The sequence below is a fragment of the Chinchilla lanigera genome, unplaced genomic scaffold (genome assembly GCF_000276665.1).
Source record: "Chinchilla lanigera isolate Chin_1 unplaced genomic scaffold, ChiLan1.0 scaffold00029, whole genome shotgun sequence".
Classification (NCBI taxonomy): domain Eukaryota; kingdom Metazoa; phylum Chordata; class Mammalia; order Rodentia; family Chinchillidae; genus Chinchilla; species Chinchilla lanigera.
Window position 1 is genome coordinate 19,788,942 of NW_004955430.1, and position 12,709 is coordinate 19,801,650.

General features: G+C 35.2%; 1 protein-coding gene across 1 annotated transcript in view; it reads left to right on the plus strand.

The window, feature by feature from the left end:
- The window catches only part of Cmc1 (C-x(9)-C motif containing 1), a 232,046-nt gene extending 221,565 nt beyond the window's left edge, over positions 1 to 10,481 (plus strand). The window contains exons 4-5 of the mRNA XM_005387540.1: positions 5,522 to 5,612; positions 10,210 to 10,481. Coding sequence (XP_005387597.1) covers positions 5,522 to 5,612; positions 10,210 to 10,330 — 212 coding nt within the window. The 3' untranslated portion in view covers positions 10,331 to 10,481. The remainder of the gene's footprint in view (positions 1 to 5,521; positions 5,613 to 10,209) is intronic.
- The last annotated feature ends 2,228 nt before the right edge of the window (positions 10,482 to 12,709 follow it).

The window sequence follows — 12,709 nt, forward strand, 5'->3', positions numbered from 1 at the left end:
TGTGAGGTATGGTAATGGTATCCCTCTCCTTTTCTAGCCTGTTGCCATAGCTTGCCTGGATTATTATACTAACATCCTAACAAGTTTTCTTAGTATCTCTAGTCCCATTTCTCTTGCCTACTGTGCTGCAGGAAAGAAATACTATTACACTCTTCCCACTTTTTGAAACCCTTCATTTTCACTTAGGAGAAAGCCTTAAACATTTATTTGTTTGGGGACTGAACCCGCAATGTCCCCAGCCCTTTTTCATTTTTTATTTTGAGATTTAGTCTTGCTAAGTTGCCAAGGCTGGGCTTGAACTTGTGATCCTCCTGCCTCAGGCTCCCAGAGTGCTGTGATTACAAGTGTGTGCCACCACGTTTAGCCAAAAACCTCAGCATTTTAAACACTGCCTACAGCTCACACTTGGTACATGCCTTTCCTCTTCACCTTCACGTCCATCTCACACACACACACACACACACACACACAAATTCACAACAAATGATATAGCCATTCTGCATTATTCTCTGTAATATGCGCTGCCTATTAATCACTAGACATTCTCCTCCTGTGTTCCTTTGTCCAGAATACTATTTGTTCTTTTCTTTAGCCAGCATAGTATAGATATTAGCTTAAAAGTACTTCATATGGGAAGTCCCTCCTGAATGTTTGGAGTTCCCATTCTGTGTTTCCATGGCATCCCATCTACCCTTCCCTTTAGAGTAGGTATGAAACTCAACTGTTAGTCCTTTTTAATTACTGTCTATATTTGGAAATTCTCTTAACTCCCACAGAGCAAGAAACCTTACCAACCACAGTGCTAAGCACATAGTAAATACTTTGAAGGTGTTTAATGAATGCATGAATGATGTTTTATGAGCCTATAGATGAGTAGTAAGAGAATATATGAAAAGATTATTTTATTGAATCAGCTAATGCCTATAAAACATTAACTCATTGAACTGTACCTTGTACCTAATTACACTAAATATAGTGAATAATTGCCATTTATTATTGCACTGTGAAGACAGGAATGTAAGTGATTTTCTTTTCCACTATACTTTGGAAATTTAAGAAAAAACAGTGTAATATTTACAAATTAATCTTTTCTTGCACAATAAGGTAACAACATGATTTGATAATTTTCCATCTCCAGAGATTTGCCTTTGGAAACTAATGAAATATTTTTAAACATGTGAGTACAATGAAGAAGGCACTATTTCACTATATGTTTCATACAAAAAGTGCTTGTTTCTGCATATTTTTCCATTTGAAATACTATAAAATCCTTTGGAAAATAATCCACAGAATTATTTCTTTTGGGTTAGGATGTTTGCTGGGAACAACTCCTTGGTACTCTTTTTTTCAACTTAATTGAACTTTCATCCAGTTTGGAATTGTTTATAATATTTAACTTATTCTAAAGGCTGGACTGGATTCTTTCTAATAGATTAATAGAGGTTGCAAAAGATCTACGTGTTGTTACTAAATTATACAAACTACTGTATATAAATTCAAGACTGCAAAATCCTTCTCCTGAACCTCATGAAAAACTTTGTTCATCCTGAACTATCTTGTCTCCACTGTTAGTTCAGGTCTTCATCACTGTGGGTGAAACTGGTGAGCCAGACCAAAGGGTGACCTCTTGTTGTTTGCGGGCACTTTGTACTTCACAGCTTCTGGAAGGGAGGGTGATTACTGAGAGCAGCATTGCACGTAGGCACCATCTTCAGGGACCTGACCCCATGAGACTTTGCTACAGAAGTCTTCACAGGAAAGATAGGTTTCCTTTAGAAAATTTAGTTTGACATTGTAATTTACATTAAAAATTTAAAGTTACACATAGCTTTGTCTGAAGGGAAATATTAGTAAAAGTCAGCATCTAGACCCTCTCTAAATTGCATCATTTTTAGTTCTGTATTTTAAAAATCGCTTATGAGTCAATAAATAGAGGATCTTTACACATTGTATAAAGTATATCTCTTTTGCTATCTAGATAGTTTTGTATAAGAATCTTGTGCTTAATATTTCCATTTGTAAAATTGAAATATGTTATGAATTTGATTTTTAAGTCTATTTCACTATATATATATATTTTTTTTTATTTATTTTTTTTTTTTTTTGTCTTTTTGACACACGGTTTCACTGTGCAGTTCAGGCTGGCCTTGAGCTTACTTTGTAGCCCTGACTGGCCTCTAAGTCCCAGCAATCCTCCTGCCTCAGCCTTCTGAGTGCTGGGATTACAGGTGTGCGCCACCACACCTAGCTCCTTCTATGCTCCTTTTATGTTTTTTAATTAGCAGGACCTCCTAAATAATTTTCACTTAATCAGAAGCTTTTGATTTAAAAGTAAAATCTAGTAAGATGATGGAAGATCAAAATACTACATATAACTTGTATGTTAAAATTATACATTATATTGTGTTGGGAGACTGGCCTACGCTGCAGGTCCTTAGGTCCCTTTCCCAGGCACCACCCATAAGAACCAGTCCACTCCTCCAGGCTTTTCTCACCCAGGCTCCACTTGTGGGGACCTGCTACTGTTTTCCCCAGACCCAAGAGCAAACAGAGGATGAATGACAAAGGAGTCAGTTTCGCATTAGAGGCAACCCCAGGGGTTCTTGCCTGTAGGGTTAGGGGAGCCCAGCCAGGGGCTCTTGCCTCTAGTGCACAGAAGACTCAGAGCCTCTAGCCTCTTTTATTCACTCAAACAGGAGTACAAGCAATTAAAGTAACCCAAGACTCATCTGCCTTCTAGTATCCATGTAGTACATGCTCAGGTTAACAACTTAAGCTGAACTATATAAACTTTCTCCTTTCGTGCTCACAGAGGAGGCAAACTCATCCCTGGTCTCCCACAATACTGTTATTTAAATACGTATGCTTTTCATAATATGGGAAAAATAGGCACTTTGTAAGCACTGATTAAGGAAATAAAACTACTGGAAAGTTACAAGTAAGTCCTATATCTAAAGATGGTGGTGAAAAAATTTATTTTTAAAAATCACAAATTAATGGAGATAAAAAGTGATTCTATTCAAAGATATGAAAAAATATTTATTTTAATTTCATATCTTCTAAAATTGTCACTGTGTGAGTGCTTTAGATCTAACTGGGTAACAGTATTTGAAGTATGTTGTGTGGAACGCAACTTAGTACAGTGGGGAATATGGAAGTTCCAGTCTCTGAGGTTTCTAACTCCTTGCATGAGCCACTCCGTAAGGGCTCACCCCTGACTTTGAGCAAGGAAGCTTATTTTTAGGTGTTATTAAATTCTAAAATATACTAAAAAATTCCATAAATTAAATGTTAAAGAATAATTTCAGTAATGTTATTTCTGTTACTGATTTTACATGGAAACTCCAAAAAGTTTTTTCCTACCATAGCAAACTGTACATTGTATAGACTACTTGTACCTGGTTACAGTATGGATGATTATTTTGTCCATTTTCTTAAAGTTTCTGTTTAGCTGAGATGTTCTTGATACAAATTTTAGTATAACCTATATTATTACCAATAGTTAATTATATGATATGGAATGACTTTTTTTAGAGAAATGAAGTGTTGAAAAATATGTAATTTCATATTATTGATATTTTAAAGAAAAAATGTTTTGAGTGTACATTTTTAAAGCTTTGGAATAATAACAGTCTCTTCGTACTGCTACCCTCAGTGTTGGTAGTCATACATAACACTTAATAGAATGAAATTTTATTTTCATGATTTTAATGGTAATTAGAATTAAATTATGGGATCAGATATACTGACTAACATTTAACATAAAGTTGAAAGATGGAAGCAATTTAATTGTAAAATTTGTTTCAGAATATCATTTTAGAAATTAGTTGGCAGTGTTAGTAAGTCATTATTATACGAATATATGCTAATAAAGGATGAAAGAAAGATCCTCATTAAAATCTTGTTGCAAAACAAGTGACAAAATCCTTACAAAGAGCTTGAGGCTTCAGACCAGCCACAATTACTCCTGAAGAAATTTGGACAAGTGTATAGACTGTGCCTTTAGTGTGATCAGAACATATAAATGCTATCTTCCATCAATTTCCTACTAAAGATATTTTATTTCCTATTAGGGAAAACACAATGTAATACAATGTATAAGCACCCTGTTGTGAATTTCTCAAGTCAGTAAAAATACTGGCAAAGTAGACTTTTGCTAATAGCCTTCATGTTTTTGTTTTCCAGAGAGGGGCTGTGGTTTGGTCAACTAGCACATTTTTATTAGGCAAAATCTGTGATGCCGGTGATCTTCCTAGACATTTCTTGAGTGAATGAGCTTGGTATAGGTATAATGAGTTGGAAGTGCTGCAGGGGAATCCAGTTCATTGTTCATTATCAGTACTGAATGTGGTGATTTTCTTAAAGATGTTTTCGGCCAGTTTATTTGAATTAAGTCTTCTCATGTATCTTTTGTCCTCTTTCCTAGTTTGCCTGTTTTTCTTTTAGGGGATAACCTTGATGTTTTGGTGGATATAAACATCTGTGTATAGGGCTCTTGTCCTGGCAAAGTCCCCCTAAGGATTTTTTTTACACAGTTAAGAAATCTCAGTATTTTTGGCTGCTTGTTGTTTAAAACTATTTTTGTTATATATTACAGTCATGTAGCTTTATGGAAATTCCTCCATTTACCTGTTTACTATAATTATAAATAATTTATATTTCTTAGTAACTGGAAGGTAGCACATAGCTCAAGGAAAGGGGAATTTTAAGAATTTTGATTCAAGGAGTTATAAAAGATACTAAGGAAGTACTTTTGCCTACAGCTTCTGTAGGAAGATGATGTCCTGGCTTATGATTTGAAATTGAAATGGCTGCTTAACTTAGAGCAGGTTAGAGGTTGGCGAAACCTGGAACTAGAGTAGCCAGTGGTCAGAATAGGACCAGAATAGTTTAGGAGGATAGTTGCAAAAGGTAAAGAGCACAGGATCTTGTTCTGTGGAAAGATACAATTTGAAATCATCAGAGCTGACTTGAGAAATGAAATGAAGTTCTGTTTCTAGATACTAAGGCATCATTACAGTCTTGTCTGAAAGAAAGGAGATGCTTTGACATTATCAACTGGATCCTTCAGCTTTGTCATATATTACTAAGATACACTGACACTGCAAACCAGATGTCAGTGTCTTAAAACAATTCTCCTTTGACTTTTCTTATTTATTTCCCCTAGAATGTACTCCTTCTTTACTAGGTAATTGATCTCTGTATTGTTTCTAGGAAGATTCCTAAGCTTTATTTCAGAAGTACTTTCTTTTTCCTCTCAAATCTCATGAATGAGTAGAATTCACTTTGTAGAAATGAATGAGAATTGTTTCAAGACACTGACATGTGGTTTTCAGTCTCAGTGTATCTTAGCAGTATATGACAGAGCTGAGGGACCCAGTTGATATTGTACATATCTTTTGTTGAGTAAGTACTATCTTTCTGCACACTGTAGGAATAGATGTTAAATGAATGTCTTAGAGCTACTGAAAATTATACTGATATATTTATAAGGTTTTTTTTACTTTCAAATTTATTTCAGATTTTACCAAATGTTGCAAAGACTCTGGAATCCTGATGGTAGTAAAATGTCGGAAAGAAAATTCTGCATTGAAAGAATGTTTAACTGCTTAGTAAGTAGTTACTTCATTGTGTGTGTATGTGTGTGTTAAGTAATAGAAGTTGTTTAACTTAACACATGTAATATATTCAATACCTCCTCCAACCAAATTTTTCATGGTTGTCTGAGTCCAAAATTTCACTATGTTGAAAATTATTCTAAAATTTAAAAAACCAACGTATTTAATGGAAGGATTTTTTCATAAAATTATGATTGTCAGCACTGTATCTGATTAAAAATATGAAGTCAGCAAACAAAAATGTGGTTTTTTATGTAATTTAACAAACCTGTTTTTGGAAATAAGCTGATTTATAGAATACAATGTATTCTGATTTTTACTTCTTCTAATGGAAACAATTAGACTGTCTCTAAAATCTTTTCCAGCCTTTTGATTTATTGCATTATTATGAAAGTTGCAATAAATCATATGAAAGATACAGAAGTAAATTTAGATTTTTGCAGTTAAATTTTTTTAAAATTTATAAAATATTTTAATATCATGTTCACTAATGTTTCAGGATGGTTCTACGTTAGTCAGCTTTACACTGACTTTACAGCTTTTCACTGCTGGACAAAGTACCTCATACCTACAACTTAAAAGAGAGCTTTAATTTGGCCTACACTTTAAGGGGCTGTGGTTGGCTAACTCTAAAGCAGTAACATCATGGTGGAAAGGTATAGTAGGGCAAAGATGCTTAGTTTACAGTGGCCAGAAGTAGAGGAAGGAAAGAGCCAGAGAGGAGGGAGGGACCAGAGACCAGACATAGACCCCAAGGTCATACCTCCATGACTTCTCAAACCTAGAATAATGCTCAAGTGCATCCCAAAGTAGACATTACTATAACCACCTCATCCCACTCCTTGTCAATTTCATACCCAAACCATATATATTTAATTTCTAAATAAAGACAACAGCAAGTTCATACTTGCACCTAACATAGTATAACCATAACCATCCTGTGTACAACCAAAATGTAAAAGTCATTCTTCCAAAGTTCAATAGTTAAGTCTGTTTCAAAAATTCGGCTCAGTAGCCCAGCATGGTGGCACAGGCCTGTAATCCCAGCACTTGGGAGGCTGAGGCAAAAGAATCGCTGTGAATTCAAGACTGGCCTGGGCTACAAAATGAGCTCAAAGCCAGCCTAAACTGCATTGAAAGACCCTGTCTCAAAAAAAAAAAAAAAAAAAATTTAGGTCAGTGTCACTTATGAGACTCAAAGGCAAACTCTTAGTCATAAAAGTCTTGTGAAAATCAAAAACAAATTACAGAACCCAGGGTACACTGGCACAGGATATACATACTCCCATTGCACAAGGGAAGAATGGGGGTGTAGAAAAGAGTAAGACCAATATAGAAAAAGATGAAAGCCTACAGAATAAACATTAAGATTTGCAGCTCCATATCCAGCATCCAGGGAACACAGTTGTGAGATGTGAATTCCAGAGGGCTTGGGCAGTGCTGGCTGCAGCTCACAGAGCTTGACTCTCGGACTGGTTCCACTCATAGCCTGCAGCTTTCTTTGGCAGACGTTCCACATTCGTGGCCTCTCAATATCCTGGGGTCTCTACTGAACCTCTGGATTAATTCCCTACAGCCTCATACATGGCCTTCTTAGGGCCTAGCCTTCCAGGCCTTCATTTAAAATGCAGAAGCCTTTCTGACCTCATAACTCTGAATTTTGCATGGCTAAAGAACTAGCATCACATGGATGATGTGAAAGACTGCTGCCAAGTTGAAAAATACACAGGTTACGATAGCAGGCTCTTAAGTGCTTCAGTGGCTAACCACAGTGAAATGAATCCTGGAGAATCAATTTGCTAGGTGACCCTTCTCTAGCTGAGGGAACACAGTCTCTTCTCACTTGAAGGATTTACACTTCTGCACCTTTGAGCTCATAATGGGTTCTTGCTGATTTCTGAGATGCCCTCAAGACATCTTTTGGTCTTGTTCCTGTACAAAGTGTTTGGTTCCTTATTAATGGCACTGATCTCTTCAGTGACCACACCTCTTTAGGTTTATACTTTACACATTGTTTCTTCTGGGCCAAAATTTAAATCTTTAAAATTTTTCTGCTGTGCTTTTTGCCCAATTAGTACAATATAGCTGGTAAAAGCAATTAGCAGTACCCATGCCATACCCTGAATGCTAGGCTATCTTGACATTTACTCCACCAGATCAATTAGTCTGCAACCTTAATTTCAGCCTTTTCAGTCTCAAGGTATGGGTAAAATACAGGTATTTTCTTCTTCTTTTCTTCTTCTTTTTTTTTTTTTGCCAGAGTGTAGCACTTACAGCCTCTAGTCCAACTGCCAATGGAATTCTTATTCTCAGCTGAAACCTGACCCTGGCCTTTTCTGTCTGCATAACTATCATCATTCATGCTAGGTTTACAGAATTCTAGGAATTCTCTAGTCTTATCTCAAACCTTTCCAAAGTCCTGCAAAGCAGTTCCAAAGGCTTTTACATCACATGGTCAAGTACAGTCATAGCAATGACCCCACTTCTCTGGTAACGTTTTCTGTATCAGTCAGCTTTCCCAGTGCTAGACAAAATAACCAATACCCACAACCTAAAGGAGAGGTTAGTTTGAGTAAGGCTTTAAAGAGATGCAGTTTATAGTTAGTTTGCTCTAAGGCAGAAACATAGTGGTGGAAGGGTGTGGCTGAGCAAAGATGCTTAGTTCCTATTGGCCAAGAAGCAGGGAAAGAGTGCCAGAGGAGTGAAGGACCAGAGGTAGAGCCCAAGGCCACACCTCTGACCCACCCAACATGCCTAGAAGTATGGTCTACCAGTCTGTCCTCTTGATCCCAAAGCCACCAACACTTACATTTTATTAACCACATTATTGACAAATAGTATTGCAGAATATTTTAATATTTTTAATTGATAATTATAAAATCTTTATTTTGACAAGCTCTTATTTCCTTTATATACTGTTCCTCTAGCCTGTGAGCAATATATGTTAGTATGATACATTTCTTAGGGGACTAAATCAGTAATATTCGTCTGAGTCCTTTATTTATAATAACAAACTGTTATTTTTAAAAAACTTACACATTTTTAAATGCTGAGATTGAAAAGGATTTCAGAGATTAGGTATTTAAACATGTCTCCATTTAGAGAGGACAGTGGTTTTCCTCAAGTTAGTAACAGCAGTTCTTATCTGTGGGCCAGGAGTTCTACTAAGCCCTTTGTTATAGAAATGAGTTCATTCTGTGATAAATTGTTCCTCCATTTCTAGACGTTTATTGAGTAATCAGTTTGTTAATTTTTTTCTGTTGATGAAGTATTTTTCACTTCTGATTCAGTCATCATAAGAAGTTTTTCTTAGTTTGACACATTATCCCTCCCTGTAAATGGGGCAGCTCTACAGCAGAGTTGAAAGGAGCACAGACTGGAAAGGGGGCATCTTGGGCTGAGGTTCTGGCTCAAGAGACAGTTAAGCTATCTGTGTGACCCTGGATAGTTCCTCATTGTGAGAAGGGCTAATTCCACCTGGAGTGATTTTGTTACATTAACCCTTTTACCATGGTTCCTAGCCCAAAGTAGGTACTCTAGAAATGGTTTTTTTTTTTTTGAGCTTTACTTATAATATTTGTATTTTAAAATTTTTATCTGAATGTTAATCATTTGAATAAACATCCATATGAGGAAATAACAGGTTCTCGTGCATCCTGGATGAGGGCCTGGGAAGCCGAGGGAAGCTGCTGCTTATGGTTTGGAAGATAAAATCAGTGAAGGAACAAAAGTTATCACATTTGCTAAAAGCAAATGGAAAGTTACTAAAGAAAATTTTACTTGACATTAGGTTCCAGAATACCCTCAGATGGTGGCGAACCTATGGCACGCATGTTGTTTTTAAGACGAAAGATGTTACTGGATGAGTTGTTTTTTTCTAAACTACAACCACACTATTTGGATTTAATTGCAGTGTTGGCATTTTGTGCTAAGTGGGTTTAGGTTGCAACTTGGCCAGTTGACTAAAAGGTTCATCATCACTGCTGTAAGAAATGTTTATTTCTTCTTGAAAGAAATGCTCTCCTTTGTTAATTACTGACATTCTATAATACAAATATAACCACTGCTCCTCTCTCTTTAGTGACATCTTAAAAATTAATGGTTGACTCCTGTACTTCTATTTCTCACCATTCATTCCTGATTATACTACGATGTAATTTCTGAAATTACTATTCTTAGGTATAAGCAAATCCAATAAATGGGCTTTTCTTATACTTCATCCTCCTCTGCACATCTATTCTTCAAAGTTTTTCTAATTTCCCTGACGCTGATTTCCAGTTTTTCATACATTTCTCTGTACTTGTCAACTTATTCTTCCTTAACCTATACTTTCATTGGTATTTCCCTGGGTTGTCCTTGTTGTTAAATCCAAGAATGCTCAGTTTCTGTCATGGAAAAGTTACTATAGATCATGGTATTTCTTTACTTCTTTCTTGAGGTCCCAAACTGAACTGTTTCATTTTACTCCTCCCCCATTATGTCTCTTTGTGAATATACAGAGGTCTAGATTACATACCTCAATGTTAGTAGTTTATATTGACTGCTTGCAAAAGTCTTTCACTTTTAAAAGATTTTCATGTTCTCCTTGTAGCTATAATGATCCAGCCTTCTATGAAGAATGCAAAATGGAATACCTGAATGAAAGGGAAGAATTCAGAAGAACTGGAATTCCTAGAAAGAAAAGGCTACAGAAGCTTCCTACAAGCATGTAGGCAAATATTCAAATGTCAGGAACTCTCTTATTCATAGAAATTATCTGTGGTATAAATCATGTGAAATAATGGATTCAAGATAATAATGTATGCTTCCTTTATCCTAATTAAAAATACTAATTATATATGAAATAAAGACTTTTATTCAAAATTTTGGTTTATTAAATATGTGGTAAGATTAAATACTGAAATGGAATATGGTTTTTCTGGTCATTCTGGATGTTTTTCCATGTTTCTCCACAACTGTAATTCTGTAACAATGCTAATAATTTTGAGAGTTCCATATGGATATTCCCTTTATGTATTATATAGGCTAATGGCTAAACATGGGAATCAAAGGTACTAAGGAATGAACCTTCAAAGGTGTTAATAACTATCAGTATAGCAGTATGGCTATGAATCAGAATCCTTCCTACCTTTATAGATCTAATGCTTATTACTAACTATGCAACTGTAGAAGTAAATTTCAGTTATTGTGAGGATTTACTGGATATTTCAAGTACACAGGAAAGTGCTTCAAGAGTTGAAAAATGGTCTTTAACTGGTAGTAAAGTCTTATTTGGAAATAAGATTATACGGAAATCTAAGAGACTATACGTTATAGGGGCAAACATGCCTACCTACGTTTTTGTATTACTGGTGCATTACCTAAAGCACAGTAGCTTAATTATTGCTTTTAATTACTCAACTGAAGAAACAGCAAAATAATTACATGAAGCTAGTGAAATACATAATCTGTGCTTTTTCAGATTTTTAATTAAAGTGGTCAACTTCAATCTTATATGTCAAGTTTACTTACATATATGTTACATTTTCCAGTTGCATAGACAAACCAGATTGTAATGAACTCGTCCTTTTTTTTAATGGCAAAAACTAAATAATCGTAGCCTTCAGAATATTCATGCCTCAACTTACTCAAGTCTACTTATGAGACTAGTTCATCTCCTCACATATATCTTGGTTGCTTATTGGTGCCTTTGCTTATATTTATGTTCCCACTTCTTAAGTCCTTAAGATTTACCCTTGACAGGTAGCTTTACTGGATGAAATCATTACTTTGTTGTCAAGTGATTCAGTTACTTCGTTGTGAAGTCTGAATTTTCCTTTTTTTTTTCTTCTAATGTACCATATAGATATGTCCCTGTTCTACATATGAATTCATTTCCATTTTAGTAATAAAAAGGAATCTTCCTTTTAGGGATTTAAACTTTACCTCAAGCTAGTAAGAGTGGAAGCCACAGGTGGTTTGTTTGTTTGTTTTTTTTTGGTCATTTGTATTCTTTTCATATAATTTGAGTAATGGAAGTGAATTAGATTATCGTACAAAAAGAAAATAAACAAAATTTTAAGGGAAGTGCTTTGCAAGTAAGTTGTGGCTAGTATGAAAGAGGTGAATATAAAATTTTAGATTTTAAATAATTATAAATTACAGATGTGCCAGTCATTTCTTTTTCAATCTGATGAGAACAGCAATTATTAAATTTCTGGCTGGATAAAAATATTTTTTGGTTACTATTTTCTTACTCACATTCTTCACCTCATTTACCTGTCAAGAAAAAAGTGACTGTCAAAAAAAAAGAGATTTTCTCCACTCAAAGTAACACAGTTTATCAAGACTACTGTCTGTTAGAAGAAAAAAATTAGTAACAATTACTACCAGACCTCCAGACCTTGCTGCATTTTGGCAAGGAGAGTATTTCATATTCACTTCGATTTCAAACAAAAATAATTTTAATTAATCCTTAGCATTGTTCATAACATTAATGAAGCCACTGTTTCCTAACACTTTTCTTTACAAAGCAAAAATCCTAACCTTATTTTTATAAAGTCAAACCAGTAAGCTACAGTGGGGATTAGAGATATGGCCTATGCAGCCACATGAGAAATAGCTTTTGCCACTTAGTTATTATACAGGTAGTTGCTTCCTTCAGCTAAAGCCTGGAGTCTTGCATTTGTTTTATGCATATTGGGTTTTGTTCTATTACTTGGCAGGAAGACTGTACTCCCTTGAGTCAGCTGTGTTCACTGGTCAGAATAAATTCCAGCATCTGACATCAATTCCATTAATCACAGACAAGCCTGAATACGTGAGATAATAGAAAGATAAAAATATGGTGAACAGTGAAGTGAACATTGTCTTATGTATGCTATCCAGTAATATAGAAGAGATATGAGATTTCTTTTGAGTTCAAGGTATATGAAACTTGCATGAAGGACCAAGTCTCCCTACCTGAAACACTTTATCCCAGGCAAAAATAGTATGAACCAAGTAATGTATTATTATTAATACTACTAACATTATTTCCAATATTCCTAATGCCTCAAATAATTTAGGTAACTTTCCAAGCAAAGCCATCTTTGTTATTTTCTTGTCTATGC